The sequence below is a fragment of the Microtus oregoni genome, unplaced genomic scaffold (assembly GCF_018167655.1).
Source record: "Microtus oregoni isolate MIOR12 unplaced genomic scaffold, Mior012 000025F_ref0000491, whole genome shotgun sequence".
NCBI lineage: Eukaryota > Metazoa > Chordata > Mammalia > Rodentia > Cricetidae > Microtus > Microtus oregoni.
In genome coordinates, this window is record NW_024543084.1 from 10,787,853 (window position 1) to 10,804,666 (window position 16,814).

General features: G+C 50.6%; 1 protein-coding gene across 1 annotated transcript in view; it reads left to right on the top strand.

Moving 5' to 3' along the window:
• Nucleotides 1-16,814, top strand: part of Adamts13 (ADAM metallopeptidase with thrombospondin type 1 motif 13) — a 32,948-nt gene that overhangs the window by 2,749 nt on the left and 13,385 nt on the right. The window contains 16 exon segments of the mRNA XM_041674496.1: nt 1,886-1,969; nt 2,212-2,336; nt 2,457-2,603; nt 4,945-5,091; nt 5,507-5,669; nt 7,233-7,337; nt 7,950-8,101; nt 8,201-8,264; nt 10,278-10,404; nt 11,463-11,611; nt 12,061-12,181; nt 12,871-12,951; nt 13,735-13,916; nt 14,775-14,910; nt 14,991-15,120; nt 15,728-15,913. Of these exon segments, the coding sequence (XP_041530430.1) occupies nt 1,886-1,969; nt 2,212-2,336; nt 2,457-2,603; nt 4,945-5,091; nt 5,507-5,669; nt 7,233-7,337; nt 7,950-8,101; nt 8,201-8,264; nt 10,278-10,404; nt 11,463-11,611; nt 12,061-12,181; nt 12,871-12,951; nt 13,735-13,916; nt 14,775-14,910; nt 14,991-15,120; nt 15,728-15,913 (2,099 nt within the window).

Below are 16,814 nucleotides of genomic sequence, written 5' to 3' on the forward strand. Positions count from 1 at the left end.
GCCAACAGTGAGTGCAGACTGCACACACTGCTCCCTCTTCAGAGGCACAGGGCAGATGAGCACTCCAGGTGTGAACAGATGGTATTCTGCCTGAAGATGTGAGGCTCCCTTTCTCGGGCACCTCCTCCCTGTGATCTGATGGTTGGGAGAGCAGAGGCATCTCACACCATTAATCCTTATGTCAGAATGGCAATGTGTCACAAGCAGTATCAAGCTTCCATCAGAGAGGACATGAGATACTGTACCGACATCCATACAGTGCACACAAGACATATGTGTGATAAGACAGTTCCAGACCTTCAGGAATTCACACTGTACCAATGGCATTCGTGAGCATTCATGTGGTGTCACCAGGCCCAATGTGAAGAGAGTGGGTGGGTCCATTTGCTGAAGCAGTTCATAATGATGAACTAAGCTGGTGTGGTAGCAGACACTATCAGCCCAGCATACAGACTCAGACGGGAAGGTTATAAGTTTGAGACCAGTTTGGTCTTATTGGGCTGTCCTAAAAAGAGGAGAAGGATGGAAGAAAGGAAGGAAGGAAGGAAGGAATGGAGGGAGGGAGGGAGGGAGGGAGGGAGGGAGGAAGGAAGGAAAAAGAAAAGAGATGGCTCAATGGATGAAGGTGCTTGCCCCCAAACATGACAACCTGAATTTAACCCAGACCCCATGCAGTGGAAGGAGACAGCCAATTCCTGCATTGACTTTCATATGTGTGTACATACGCTACAAAAAGTGTAAAACAATTTTTTAAAATCTGATGAACTGACTCTAGGAACCAGTTCCGGCCAGTGACTGACAGTCCCAGCAGTCTCCTCCTCCTCTCCCAGGCCTGCTGCAGAGATGGGATGGGCAGGGAGTCTGAAGAGATCCTGGGTGTGGCTCTGGGACAGCATTTGGTCCTAGTCACTCTTACTTTCTCTAGGACAGCTCAAGTGTCAGCCTGGTCACCCTTTTCAGGCCAAAGGAAAAGTCCTCTCTGAATCCACCTCATGGGTCTCAGAGCCAAAGGTGGTGGTCTGTCTGCCACGAGGCTGTCTACCCCAGACCTTCCCTCCCACTTACAGGCGTGGTCTAATTCCAGAGAAACCTGGAATTAGTCTAAAAACCCCCAAGGTGATGGTTTTTCAATGAAATGATTCCTTATACAAATTGGAAACTATTGTCTTTAAAATTTGGGGTTTCTCCCTCCAATTTTAAGTTGCCAAACCCAGGTTCCCTTGAGTTATTCACATGCCATTAGAACAGGGGTTCTCAATCTATGGGTCATGACCCCTTTGGGGAGGGGATCAAACAACCCTTTCACAGGGATTGCCTGAGACCATTGGAAAACACAGATATTTACATTATGATTAATAAAGTAGCAAAATGACAGTTATGAGGTAACAGTGAAATAATTTTATGGCTGGGGGTCACCACAACATGAGGAACTGTATTGAAGGGTCGAAGCATTAGGAATGGTGAGAACCATTGATCAGGTGGTACCTGAAACAGAGTATCTAGTTTTATTCTCCATATCTGCTAGCCAGGCAAGGCTTGATCTCCACCTTATAAAACAGGAAGCCTGTAAGGAAACTGAGGCTTAGTGGTTGGTGACCTGAGCCTATAGCTTGGAAGAGGCAGAGGTTAGATTCATACTCAGGCCAGCAATCAGCTCTTTCTGTTAGTTGGTCCTCCCAAGGCATGAGCTAGAGAGCCACCTGTAGGCATGAGGCCTAGAGGCTCCTCTGACAGTCTACAGTTGGCTTCCAGCACACAGACAAGATTTCCCACTGCCCCTAGCCTCCACGGGGTGCCCTCTTTACCACTGGTCCTGCCACTGGGGCTCCTGGACCAACTCTGAACACGTGTGTTGCCTTACTCTCTCTGCTGTTGCCTTCTGCAGGGGTCAGAGCTCCTGAGGGACCCATCCCTGGGGGCTCAGTTCCAGGTGCACCTGGTGAAGCTGATCATTCTCTCTGACTCGGAGGTGGGTACAACCCCTAACTCTGTGTTCTTCATTCTTTCCTGCAGAACTGGTAGGGGGTGGTAACTGGGGCTCAGCTGTGTGGACAGCTCTCCCAAACCTTTTCAGAGCCTCAGTTTCTCCATCTGTCACATGGGGTAGCAATAGGATTGCTATAACATGACCAACTGAGAAGCACATTGGCAACAGTCAGCACCATCCTTGGTACCACTTCCGTAGAGACAGGCTCTTTGGTTGTTTCCTAGAGTACTCCAAATATCACGACCAACATCACCTCATCCCTGATGAGTGTTTGTGAGTGGAGCCAGGCAATCAACCCCCACGATGACCAGGATCCAAGTCATGCTGACCTGATTCTCTATATAACCAGGTAACTGAGATGCCCATGGGGTGCTGCTTGCTTAGGTGGGCTGCCTAAGACCTTCCCTTCTTTCTGCACCAGCAGCGTGGCTGGTGGAGCTTTCCATATGATTCTTTCTCTCTTATCAAGGTTTGACCTGGAGTTGCCTGATGGTAACAAGCAGGTTCGGGGGGTCACCCAGCTGGGAGGTGCCTGCTCCCCGTCCTGGAGCTGCCTCATCACTGAGGACACTGGCTTCGACCTAGGGATCACCATTGCTCATGAGATTGGGCACAGGTATGTGGCCTCACCAGCTATCCGCAGACTGGTCAGACAGCTGGTGTAAGCCCCAATGTGGAGGGCTGTGGCCTAGGGAGTCAGTAAACTTTTTCAGAGTCTGTCAGAAACTTATACTCTGAACCCAAGTGGCTTGGCAGGGAAAAGCTGAGGCTTCCTGATTACTGAGTTGCTGGAAGCAAATTGCCGTGATTCTTCGTGTCTCTCGCCCCTCCATTCCTCTTCCTCATATAGGTTTATCAGGGACCACCGTTTGTATTCCGCTGGCTGGAATACTGAGTGATTAACAAACTCTTCTTTTCCAAATGAACAAACAGCCGGGTGGCGGTGGTGCACGCCTTTAATCCTAACACTTGGGAGGCAGTGGCAGGAGGATCTCTGTAAGTTCAGGGCCAGCCTGGTCTACAAAATGAGTTCTAGTACAGCCAGAGCTGCAGCACAGAGAAAGCGTGTCTTGAAAAACAAATAAACAACCACCACAACAACAAAACTGAACAAACAAACAGCAGTTAGAAAATAATTTAATTTTTAAAATTTAAAAAAGTGTGTATATGTGTATGGATGTATGTGTGTGTATGTATGTGTGTGTGTATGTGTGTGTGTATATGTGTGTATGTGTGTGTGTGTGTGTAAGATATGGGGTGAGGGTCATGCCACAGTATGCATGTAAAAGTCGGAGAACAACTTTGTGGAACTGGTTCTCACTTTTACTCAGGTTCTGAGCTCAGGTCATTACACTTGTGCAACTAGTGCCTTCACCCGCTGAGCCAGTCTGAAAATAAGTCTTGTAGGAAATTCCAATAAAGAAAAAAAACTAAAGATTATCCTAAGTCCTTCCATGTCGTAGTTACTGTTCTAATGCTGTGAAGAGACATCGTGACCATGGGAACACTTATAAAAGAAAGCATTTAACTGGGGTCTGGCTTACAGTTTCAGAGGGTTAGTCCATGGTCATTAGTCCATGCAGGGAGCATGGCAACACACAGGCAGGCGTAGTGCTGCAGCAATAACTGAGAACTTTATATCTTGATTCACAGGCAGGCAAGCAGAGAGAGGGAGACACTGGGCCTGGCATGGACTTTTGGAACCTCAAAGTCCACCTCCGGACCCACACATCTTCCAAGGACATAGCTTCTCTTAAAAGTCCATACTTCCTAATCTTTCCAAACAGTGCACCAATAAACATGATAATATATGGCGGGGGTAGGGGCTTTTCTCATTTAAACTACCACACACCACTTACAGAAATGTCTCTTTGGAGTTATATTTAATTTTGTTCATTAATGCGCACACACCAGGCTTGTGGAATACATTGTTATTTTGATTCTATTGTGATTTTTAAGACAGGACCTCACATGGTTGCTTAGCAATCTGTCAAATGCTGGGTAGGATTACAGGTATTTGTTACCAGTCCACATAACTCTTGCCTTTTAAGTAGCTATACAACCCAAACATTTCTCAGCTCACAGGTCTCTTATGTTTTGTTCCATTTTGTTTTGTATATAGCGCAACTTAATCTCCTCTGGTTGGACAGCTAGTTTCTGAGCCCTTGCTGCTGTGTGTATTGTGTATTCTTGTGGGCAAATCTTTATTCCTGTGTATTATCAATTTATTTAGAGTGACATGTTTCTTGTTGATTTTTAGGATTTTTTAAGTTAGGCAATTGTTGTAAAAATGTCAAATGATATGGAAATTTACAGAGTGAAAAAAAAGAAAGTTTGCCTCCTGATAGTCCACCTTCCCTCTGAAGTGGTGTGGGCTCCTGGGGGTGGAAGCCAGGCTCTCCAGATCTCCCAGAGGACCTGACCCCAGCAGCTCCTCCACTGCCCCACCCCCAGCCTCTTAGGCTCCTAGGGTCTGATCTGCTTGAAGTGCGGGGATATTCAGGCCTTGCCTGAAAATAATCCACTGCCTAGGAACAGAAAGGAAAACAGCAGCAGCTCCTGGGCTTCTAAACCACAAGAAAGTTGCAGTGTGGATAGTTTTCCTGAAGCTGAACACACCCAGGCCATCAGCCACCAGAGGGCAACATGCTGGCTCCCAGGCCTCTACCCGGTTCCCAGTTCCCATCTTTACACCCCAGACTTGTATCCGTGGATTAGGTCAGTTAGTCTACAGTCAAAGCATTTTGCTATTTCTTAGCTAAAGGAGGAAAGAGCCACCCTGCTGGACCAGCTCTCCTCCCCTCCTCATATAGATGGGAAACTGAGGCAGGGCCTCCAGGACTCCTTCTGTTGGACTGACTTAGCTAGTAGCAGAGTCCAGGTCCAGGGGACACAAAGGTGGTCCTGGCCCAGCCCCAGCCCCAGCTGGTTTCTTTCGGAGTTTCTTCTCCCCACAGCTTCGGCCTGGATCACGATGGTACTCCAGGCACTGGCAGCACCTGTGAGGCCAGTGGTCATGTGATGGCGTCTGATGGCGCAATGCCTGCTGGAGGGGCCCTAGAGTGGTCTGCCTGTAGCCAAAGGCAGCTGCGGCACCTGCTCAGGTACAGCCTCCACCTAGACAGTGCTGGCTGTCACTCTCATCCTGCACAGCAACCTTTACCCCATTGCTTCCTGTCCCAGAGCCCACTCTGCTCCCCGGTTGGTTCCTCCATCCCTTCCCATCCCTCCTCCGTCATTCTTTTCCACTTCCCTGAACTTGCTCCTCTATTCCATCCCACCCCGGGCCCATCCTCAATTGCCCCCTTGTTCTCTACCTCTCCTACCTCCTACTTCCACCCTTTCATGCCAGGCCATTTCTGACCTTACCCATCCTTTTTCAGCCCTCCGTGTGCTCCGTTCTACATCCATCTCTGCTGGGTCTCTACCCAGCTAACAGGCCCCAACCCCACATCTGCTCTTTTGTCCTGATCCCACTGGTGTCCACCCAGGTCTTGAGCCCTGCCTGATCTGTCACAGCACAGGGCGAATGCACTGCTTCCGGGATGCGCCTGGGATGCAGTCAGGACCTTCACAGCACCAGCTTGTGGCACAGCCTGGCCTCTATTACAGTGCAGATGATCAGTGCCGCGTGGCTTTTGGCTCTGGGGCTGTCGCCTGCACCTTCTCCAGGGAGGGTCTGGTAAGTCCCACCCCTCACTAACAAGCAGTCTCACTACACCCTACTCACTGGCCCCTGGTACAATGACACCACCTGCTGGGTGCCAGGCACAGCCGAGGACCACACCAGGGCTCACTTGGTTTAACGTGCACAGCTTATAACCAGCAGTTATGTACCTGATCTTGTCTAATGCTTGTGTTCAGTGTATCATGAAATAAGAAACGAGTGCACACACATGTGTGAGTGTGCCACAGTACATTAGTGAAGACGGAGGGCTCTGCAGGGTGGACTCTCTCCTCCCATCCTTGGCTCTGGGGATTAAGCTCAGGTTTAGGTTTGCCTTCTGATCACTTTTACCCATCTCCCCCCTCCTCTTGGAAGAATTAAATATTTTTTAACTTAAGTCCCCACAGTTTTGTTTGACTGTGACTTATAGATTATGTAGTGTTTCCTGGCACAAAGGCATCTAACCTTTGGGGGTGGGCTCAGCATAAGGGCTTCCAGGAGGGGAGGCCTCCAGGCTCCCCACAGAGTAGGAATGTGGCAAAAGGAAAGGCCAGGGTCCCCCAGTTCAGACTTCCTGCCTGGGAGGTGTAGGATCTTCCCCGCTTTGCCCGAGGGGGAGCCCTTTCCTTCTTCCCTTCCTCCCTCCCTCCACAAAAACATTAAGAATTGTGTTTAGGGGCTGAAGATGCAATTTAGTAGGTAAAGTGGTTGCTCTCCTGGTATATCCAAAACCCCAAATTTGGCCTTGGGCCACACAAACTAGCTGTGGTGGCACATACCTGTAATCCCAGAACTCTGAAGGTAGAGACAGAAGAATCAGAAGTCAAGGCCATCCTTGGCTAGATAGGGAATTCAAGACTAGCCTGGGATACAGATGTTGTATTTTAAAAATATTTTTAAAAGTATTTTTGTAAAATGCAAAAAACCCTCTGAATTATTATGCTTATAATCCATGTTAGGATGCTTGTTTTTTCTTTTCTTTTTAAATGATTTATTTTTATTTTATGTGCATTGGTGTTTTGTATGTGTGTATGTCTGTCAGAGGGTGTCAGATCTTCTGAAACTGGAGTTAGACATCTGTGAGCTGTCATGTGGGTGCTGAGAATTAAAACAGGGTCCTCTGGAAGAGCAGCCAATGCTCTTAACCGCTGAGCCACCTCTTCAGCCCCAGAATACTTATTTTTTATTTAAAAGCTTATTTTTCTCTTCTGATTGTAAATATTAAGACTTTTTTTTTTTTTTTTTTTTTTTGGTTTTTTCGAGACAGGGTTTCTCTGTGGCTTTGGAGCCTGTCCTGGAACTAGCTCTGTAGACCAGGCTGGTCTCGAACTCAAAGAGATCCGCCTGCCTCTGCCTCCCGAGTGCTGGGATTAAAGGCGTGCGCCACCACCGCCCGGCCAATATTAAGACATTTTCATGCCCTAGAGTGTGATGATGGCCCTGGCAAGGGCCATCCCTGCTTCTGATTGACAAGTCAGTCGGCTGTGGTTTGTTCTCCCGGATGGTGGGGCATTGACTGGTCTGGAAGGGACACTAAGCAGGCTACCTCTCAGTGGACCACCTGTCCACCTCTCTTAGGATGTATGCCAGGCTCTATCCTGCCACACAGACCCGCTGGACCACAGCAGCTGCAGCCGACTCCTTGTTCCTCTCCTGGATGGGACAGAATGCGGTGTGGAGAAGGTTAGAGTGGTGTGAAGGATGGAGAGAGAGACTGTGTCTATGGGGGGAGGGGAGAGCTTTCCCTGAGTAGGGTCTCATTGAGCTCTCACTCCAAGGCACCGGACTACTCCCATCCTCCAGCCCTCTCTCATACAGAGATGAATTTGTTGAGTGACAGCAAGGTCCAAGCATCCCCACTCAGACTGCCCTTGTCTTCACTGCCTGAACCATCTCTTTGGGGTTAAGTTCCCCTTTTCACCGGGTACCTTCCTGTGTTGGCAGCTTGCTGTCTTCCCAAATAGAATGGGGTGTGATTGTGCCCAATGGGGAAGTCCCTCTGTGGAGGGCACCTGTGGACGAGGTATCTGTATGCTTCAGGAGGTCTCTATGTCTACTGGGAGATCCTGCGTGTGGCCCTTATGTACTGTTGGGGTTCTTCCTGCCAGTGAGATCCCTGTGTGTGTTAGGATTCTAATGAGGAACATTGTTCCTGTGTTGGAAGTCTCTATGTGTGATGGGGAACTTTGTGTTCTGGAGGGTCCCTGGGGTGTTAGCGATCCTGTGCGTGCTAGCCACATCCTACGTGTGTTGGGTCCCTGTGGGAGAGGGAGACAGAGTTGCCCTGCTTTACAGTGGTGCTCCAAGGCTCGCTGCCGCTCCCTAGCCGAGCTAACCCCTGTGGCAGCAGTACATGGACGCTGGTCTAGCTGGGGGCCCTATAGTCCTTGTTCTCGTTCCTGTGGAGGAGGTGTGGTCACCAGGAGACGGTGGTGCAACAATCCCAGGTACCTACAGAGGGCTTCCCCGCAGGGAGGGCGCTTGCACCCCATTCTCTAGTTGCAGCCGTGGTCACCTTCCCCCTTTTGTTTTGTGGGCATTTCCAGGCCTGCCTTTGGGGGACGTCCATGTGTGGGTGAGGACCTCCAGGCTACGATGTGCAACACACAGGTAGGCTGGACTCCTAGCGGGGAGGGGGATAGGAGTTAGCCATCAGAATGGCTGACCCATGGGCTCATGCCTCCCTTTGCTAACCCGTGGGGGGTTAGCAAAGGCCCCGTGTGTTTGCTTCCCTCCCAGAGTATCTATTCACCTTTGAAATAACATCTCTGTGCTGAGAACTGACTCTGGGAATGGCCCCTGAGCACACAGTAAGAACTTCATTCAGACACTGATGTGAAATGCTTCTTGTTTAGTCAACCATTTCAAAGTTCACAGCGTGCAGAGGCACTGAGCACATTGGGAGTGCTGTTCCAAACTTCATCCCAGAGAAATAGCCCACACCAGTGAGCAGTCTCCCCTCCCTACCCTAGCAGCTCCAAGCTGCGTTCTCTCTCCTGCATCTACTTACTCTGAACACCTCATGTACACACCGCCATGCAAGAGCCAGCTCCTTTGACACAGTAGGACATTTTTCAGTGTTGTACCATGAGTCAATACTTCCTTTCCTTTCGGGGACAGGAGAACAGTCCATGATACGACCAGAGTGCTTTTGCTCTTCTGTCATCATTTCTGATGTTGGGTCATTTGTACTTTTTGACTACAGTGAACCCAGCTGCTGTCAATGAGTTGACTTTAGTTGGCTTGAGTTTTCTGTGACAAAACACCATGGGCAGAGTAATTTATCGACAACAGAAATTGATTTCTTATGATTCTGGAAGTCCAAGATAAGGTGCTGCACTTGGTGTCCGATTCCCAGATGGTTCCTGTTGCCCTGTTCTCCATGTGGTCCTCACATGGTAGAGGGGACAAAAGTAACAGAAGTCCTACAACAGAGCCTCCAGCCCTTTCATAAGAGTCCAGTCCTAATTATTCAGGCAGAGTTCTTGAGCCCTCATCACCTCTCAAGGCCACACCTCTTGGGGTCCTGAGCGTCCATGGATTTTGGAAAACCACAACAATGCCTAAAACTGGGATTGCTGCTTGTATAGAAATCCTATGCTTAACTTAGACTTTTTCCTCTTTCTGGAAGGTCATGTTTATCTTTTCCAAGTGTGTTTCTGCCTGTGTGCATGACTGTGTGTGTACTCACTCACGTTGTGTATTTACCTTTGAAGGCCATGGTAGGGTGTGGGATCACCCGGAGTTACAGGTAAATCACCTGACATGACTGGCAGCCCAACTTGAGTCCTCCGCAAGAGCAGCCACGTGTGTCTAACTGCTGAGTCATCTCTCCAGACCCCCTCCCCGTTTTTTTTGAAACTGGATCTATCTAGCCTGGCTGTTCTGGAAACTCATTATAGATCAGGCTGGACTTGAACTAACAGAGACCCACCAGCTTCTGCATCCCAGCATAACCTAGCTTTAAGTTAACAAACTGTGCCTCTTCACACAGGGACCATGTTTCCATTTTTACCAACAGTGTGTTAGGGTTCCAGTGTCTCTGTGTCCTCTCCTGCACGTGGGTTTTCAGTCCAGTTGCCCTAGCTGTTATGAGGTGGTAGAATGATTTTTTTGTCCCGTTGAGTTAGAATGTATTCTCTGCTTCAGAGGGCTGCTGGCTCCTGGAGCATTTGACCTGTGGTGACACACCCCTATCCTACTTGCCTTCTGCCAAATCTCCTTGAGAGGAGGAAGCTGGTCAACTCCAACCCTTCTTCCCAGCACAGTGAGGCAGAGTGGCATTTTCTGGGTCACAGTTCCTCATTTCCTGCCCTGCAGCACCTGTGACAGAAAATACAGCTCAACCATTTCCTCAGGTTCAGGACTTGGAGCCAGGGGCCCCAAGTGCCACATTACTTCCTGTTTTGCTTCCTGCTGCTGCTGTGTCCTTTACAGATTATCTGAAGTTTTCCCATGGGCAAAGAGAGGCAGATCTGGCCACCCACAGACTACTGAGCCGAGATAAGGCACAGCTCGGGGCTGGCTGAGTTATCCCCATCTCTTGACCCTGCAAGCAGGGTGCATGCTGTCTCCCACTGGCAAGGACCCTGCCTGTACCTGTCCTCTGCCTCCTCCGGCCAGGCTTGTGAGAAGACTCAGCTGGAGTTCATGTCCGAGCAGTGTGCCCAGACTGACAGCCAGCCACTGCACCTTCCCCAAGGCAGTGCCTCCTTCTACCACTGGGACGCCGCTGTGCGGTATAGTCAAGGTGGGCTGTGGGGCCTGAGGGAGCCTGGCCCTGGAGCCCTCTGCCAGACAGAGCTCTTGGGGTTGGCCAGTGTCTTGGTTATTTGTCCTACTGCTAAGATAGAAGATAAAATACCCCAACGAAAGCAACTTCCAGAAGGAAGGGTTTATTCTGACTCATGGTTCCAGGTTACAGTCATTGTGGCAGGGAAACTAGCAGCAGGAGATTGAGGCAGGAGATTGATTGCATCTGAAACCAGGAAGAAGAGAGAGAGACAGGCAGGCTGACAGACAAAGACAGACAGACAGGCAGGCAGACACACACACAAGAGAGACAGAGACAGATACATACAGACAGACACACAGAGAGAAAGAGGGACCAAGAGAGAAAGAGAGAGAGAGAGAGAGAGAGAGAGAGAGAATCTGTATTCAGCATGCTTTCTCCTTCTTATTCAGTAGATCAGGACCTCAGTCCGTAAAATGACGCTGCCCACTTTAGGATGGGTGTTCCCTCAATTAATCTAACCAAGAGAGTCCCTCACAATGGGACCAGAAGCTAACCTAATCCAGATCATCTCTACGGCATCTCTAGAGGCTTGTCTCCTAGATGGTGACCGTAGATCCTGTTCAGTTGAAATCAGCATGAACTATCCCAGTCTCCATCACCCCAGTGCTGGCTGGGCAGGACTTGACTCATACTCTGGCATTCCAGGGGCCATGCATTGCTCTCTGGCTTGGTCTGCCTCCTCAGATAGTAAGCAGGGAGGTTCTATCTTAGACGTGTCTTCTTCTGGGCGTGCTAGAGGGATTCCGGGAGATACATCAGGGGAAATGCTAGCGTGATCCTTGGCTCATAATCCAGGAGTCAGGGTTATGAGACCAGAATATAATACGGCCTTGGAGGTGAACCGTGGTCCTGGCCACACATGCGTACAGTTTGCTGAGGCTGCTAGGAGGACAGCCCACTTGGACCCTGTCTGGCAGAGCTGCGATAGCAGGTCCCAGAGGAGCTTCCTACCTAGCTCACTGACCTCCTTGTGCACCTTTGAGCACCAGACCCTTGTCACTCTGCCCTCCCAGGGGACACTCTGTGCAGACACATGTGCTGGGCTGTTGGAGAGAATTTCATTGTGAGCCGTGGAGACAGTTTCCTAGATGGGACCCGTTGTGTGCCAAGTGGTCCTCGGGAAGATGGGACCCTGAGTCTGTGTGTATTGGGCAGCTGCAGGGTAGGTATATGGACAACCCAGTGTCCTTGTGAACTCAAGGCTTTCCTGTCCCAGTAGAATGTTCTGGGGCAGTGGGTTGGGGGGTTATGGAGAGCAGGAGGAGGGGAGGGAGGGGGAACTATGGTTGGTGTATAAAATGAATAAAAGACAAAATAAAAAAAGAAGGTTCTAGGGAAAGGGAGAGGTGATATACGGGGTTAGCTCAGTAGAGCTGCCCTGTGTCGCTGGGGAGTATTGTTGGGAACAGGATGGAACTTGGAGTCAGCCTATATTATAGGCCAAACTGTGACCTTAAGAAAGTTATCCTGGGAGCCTGCTAGGCACAGTTGCTCTGTAGGGAAGCCACAGAGAGTTATGTCAATCCAGAGTCTCACAGCCAGCAGAGCTGTGGTACCGAATAAAACAGTACCGTAATAACACAGGCCTTTCACCCCCCACCCTTTGCACAGACCTTTGGCTGTGATGGCAGGATGGATTCCCAGAAGGTTTGGGATGCGTGCCAGGTATGCGGAGGAGACAACAGCACATGCAGTCCACAGAATGGCTCTTTCACGGCCGGGAGAGCCAGAGGTAGGTCTGCCCTGCATGGAGGGCGGGTTTCCCAGCAGTCTATAGGGACCCAGCATCCAAAGTGTTAACCTGGGCTACTCAGGCCACAGCACCCACATGCTGGCTCAGCTATGGGTGCCTTCCCATGGGTTTCAATTCATTCTTCCTTCTCTGGTGTCTTCTCATGGCAGACTCAAACTCCAGCAACACTGCCCTGGCAACCAGGATTGTAACACCCCAATAACTCCCTCACTGTAGCTGTGATGAGAGGGGGAAAAAAAGAGGGAACAAGTAGCACCCTGAGTAATTGTCAGGTCACTTCTTCCTTCCCACTCAGGTGTCCCAGAAGGGAGAGTACCCTGGACAACAGGGATGTAAATTTTCTTGACTTTGATCTATCTATCTATCTATCTATCTATCTATCTATCTATCTACGTCATTTGCCAGCACTGAATTGCAAGATCAGCAGAGAACTTGAGCTCTGCCTCTCTGACTATGCCTTGGGTCTGGTCTATGCTCCTGGCCTTGCCAGTGTCTTTGCAGTTGGTCCTGCAGCCTGGTGTTGAGCTCTTACCATGATGGGGATTCATTGCCACTGAAATGAGCCCTATGACACTGTTCATGTCTCTGTCCATCTATGATTGTCTTCTTTGACAGTGGTGTAGGTGACCATGAAGCTCAAGCAGCCTTCTTGCTCTGCTTCTCCCTAGAATATGTCACGTTCCTGACAGTCACTCCCAACATGACCAGCGTACACATCGTGAACCGCAGGCCTCTCTTCACACACTTGGGTGAGATGACTGAAGGACCCTTCCCTGCCCTTACCTACCGTGTCCTTAGTCTCTGAGATGCCTTTGCTCCTGACACCACTGCAAGGTGGGAGGGATCCCTAACTACCCAGCCCCCATGGAGAGCTGCTGCATTCACAGCTAAGCCTATCTGGCGGGTGGGGGAAGGGTGCAGGTTAAAATTGCCTGAAAAGGAATATGGAAGCTAAGCGTGGAGGGGACCAGGCTGGATGGCTCCAGGTCCCAGGAACATATGACATAGTCCCAGACGATGACCATGCCGGGAATCTGGCCTTTTTTCAGAGAACTCCTTTTGAAGACCCTGTCCCGAGTGTCTCAGAGGCTAGCTTAGACACCATGGAGGGGATCTTGGCCCTGGGTCCTAGAGCCTGAAGCCTTATGTGAGCATACTCGGTGGAGGCAAAGGTCACAGCCCTCACCAGCTTCCAGATAAAGGCCTGGACCACCACTCTGGGAAAGCTTCCTGGGTGGGTTGTATGTGGCAGAGGTGTACATTCTAAAGGAGGGGTTTAGTTCATGAAGATGCCATCTGAATGGCATCAGACACCAGAAAGACCGTTCCCTGGGGTCAGGTTTAGAACCTTGGTAGGAGCTATGGTCATGATTTGGGGATTAGACCCTGTTGGCAGAAATCCTCCTGCCCCTTATCTTGCTGCCATCTTTAACCCTGTCCTTTCAGGAGTGGTCCCATCCCACCAAATAGACTGCTGGTCTATGAGGGGGGATGGTGACGACTCCCCAGTGCTGATGGCCCTGTTCTCAAAGCGGTGAGGACCCAGGGGCACTACATCGTGGCAGGGAAGACCAGCATCTCACCTAGCATCATATACCCTTCCCTTCTGGAGGACTGCCGTGTGGAGTACAGAGTGACCCTCACTGAGGACCGGCTGCCCCACTTAGAGGAGATTCACATTCGGGGACCTGTCCGGGACGATGTGGAGATCCAGGTCACTGATCAGCCTGGCTGCAGGGTGTGGGGTGGGGAGTCAGCAGGCCTCCAGTGGTGGCTCTGAATATCTGCTTCTTTGTCTGTATTCACTCGCTCATTAATCCTTGCAGTAGTTATTACTAGTCGGGCTCTGGGTAAGGTGAGATGCAGCAGGAGCCGCTCAACAGGACTAGTATATTGCAAATCAGTATAAAATGTGCCAGTGTCCAGGGCACGCAGAAGGCCTCAGAGGCCTGAGAGTGAAAGAGAGGGTACACTTTATGCTGGAATCAGGGACTGCCTTCTAACCAGGAAAGTATGGTGGAGCTGAAGGTCTGGCCATGCATGAGCCAAGGAGTCCCTGTACCAGCTGGCATGTGGGGCCCTTCTTGGGATGGAGGGTGGTTCTTGCTTTTTCTTTGGGGTCAGAAGCACATGAGGCCCTGAAAGCTTTCATATAGGGATGTGCAAGAAATCCCTCATTCATGTGTGTCTCCCCTGTGTGCTCTGATAAAGGCGTGTAAGAGTAGACCAAAGCTAAAATGGCCTGAGCCTTCACCTTCCATCCTGACCTTGACCTCTTCTGCTGAACCTCTCCCTGCCCTGACACTACTCCTGATGACCTTAGCTGTGGACTGCTGACCTCATCAACACTCCCATACTACCCCCACCCCAAACGTACCGCCTTCTTGGTACATTCCTGTTCTGTTCCGCATTACTCAGAGATACTCGGCACTCAAGTCCCGTCTGCCTCCTGGAGTCTGGGAACATAGGACCCGAGGAAATGAAGTGATTGAATGCTTTGGGCCAGGGGGATGTGGCAGACACCCCAGGGTGTGCCTGTTCAGGGCCTGAGCTCTCACCTGTCCTGGTGTAGGTTTACAGACGATACAGAGGGGACTATGGGGATCTCACACACCCAGACATCACCTTTACCTACTTTGAACCGAAGCAGCGGGCCACTTGGGTGTGGACTGCTGTGCATGGAGCGTGCTCAGTGAGCTGTGGGGCAGGTGAGGCCCGGGGCAAGGCTTGCCTACAGTTCTGCTGGGTCTCATGTGGAGGTGGTTGAGACTTTGCTCTGCCCTTCCAGGGCTGCGCTGGGTGACCTACAGCTGCCAAGATCAAGCTCAAAACAAGGGGGTGAATAGCTCCCTGTGCCAAGGGAGCCCGCAGCCACCTGCATGGCAAGAGCCCTGTGTCCCTGCCCCCTGCCCTCCATAGTAAGTACTAAGCTGGTCAGACACCTGGCCTGTGGTGACTCCTGTGGCCTGGGCAGACTGGGAACCTTCTCTGGGTTGTTTTACAACTTTAGCTGCAGCTCTGTGGACCAGGCTCTGTCAGTGTCCCCATTCTGCAAGTGAGGACACCAAAACTTGAGTACATACAGTCACAGACACAGTTTGGTGTGTGGTCTCTGCTGCCACCTTGTCTGGATGTCCTGAGGCCTCTCTGAGCTCAGGTTCTCATTGCAAGATGGTGGTGACCACCCTACCAGGGAGAATGGTGGGAGGGCCAGCACATGGCTTCCTCTGCCTTCTGCCACCTGGTAACAGACTAGTGATAGGACAAGGCCATCTTATGGGGTATGGGACTAGGAAGGCCCCTAGCCATCACTATAAATACCTTGACTCAGGTTCAGAAGTATGTTAGGGGCATTCTTCAAGGCTGGTCTTGGAACAGCAGCTTGGAAACACAGGACCTGGACCTGACCAGAGGAAGCGTCTCATCGGGATCAGCAAGACAGACCTGCTTGCCTTCCATCCAGTGCACCTGAGCCAATTGGGGGACCTGGTCACAGGTCTGATGTTCTGTTCCTTTCCTCCTTAGTTGGACAACTGGAGACTTCAGCCCATGTAGCGTGTCCTGTGGCGGGGGTCTTCAGGAGCGGCTAGTGCACTGTGTGGAGGCCCAAGATGGTTTCTTAAGGACGCTGCCACCAGCCCGGTGCAAAGCAGTAGCCCAGAAGCCAGCCCCAGAGGTGGAAAGTTGCAACTCCCAGCCATGTCCTACCAGGTGAGCATACTGGGGGGTGGTGCAGCAGGGCTCCTTGGCAGGCTTTGTCCCTGCACCGAGACCAGCCCATGTAGAAGATCCTCTCTGCCTGAGGGCTCTCATCGGCTCCATCCTGGTGACAGACGGTGGGGCCTGGTCTATGTAAACACTGGGGTGCTCACTGTTCAAGAGTGCTGGGCTGCTTATCTCCATCTTTGAATTTCTAACACCTGGGTGATGTGGGGTGAGGGCTGTGGTGATGACACGACACTGGGAATGGAAAGCTCATATGGTCAGTCATCACTGGCTGGATGGCTATCTGCCCAGTGGGAGAGCCCTATATCATTGGTGGCCCACCGATGGCCCTGGCTCCTTCCTCTTCTCTCACACATGGCCAACACTGCAGTCCTACTCTAACCTGCTCTCTTAGGTTTTTTTTTTTTTTTTTTTTTCTGTGAAGAGACACCATGACCATGACAACTCTTATAAAGGAAAATATTTAACTGAGCTTGACTTACAGTTTCAGAGGTTTAGTTCATTATCATCATGGCAGGAAGCATGGCAGCATGCAGGCAGACATGGTGCAGGAGAAGTAGCTGAGAGTTCTACATCTTCATCCACAGGCAACAGGAAGTGAACTGTGACATTGGGTGTAGCTTGAAAATAGGAGACCTCAAAGCCCACCCCACAGTGACACACTTCCTCCTAATAGTGCCACTCCCTTTGGGCTAAGCATTCAAACACACGAATCTCTGGCGGGGGGGGGGGGGGGAGCATTCCTATTCAAGCCACCACACCTGCAGAGGTGCGATCCAGCCTCAGTGTTCTTGACATCATGGTGCTCTAGGCAGCTCATGGGTGACATAAAGTGAACCCTTTGTCACACTGCAACTGGTACTGTGAATGCACATGGCACTTGTTT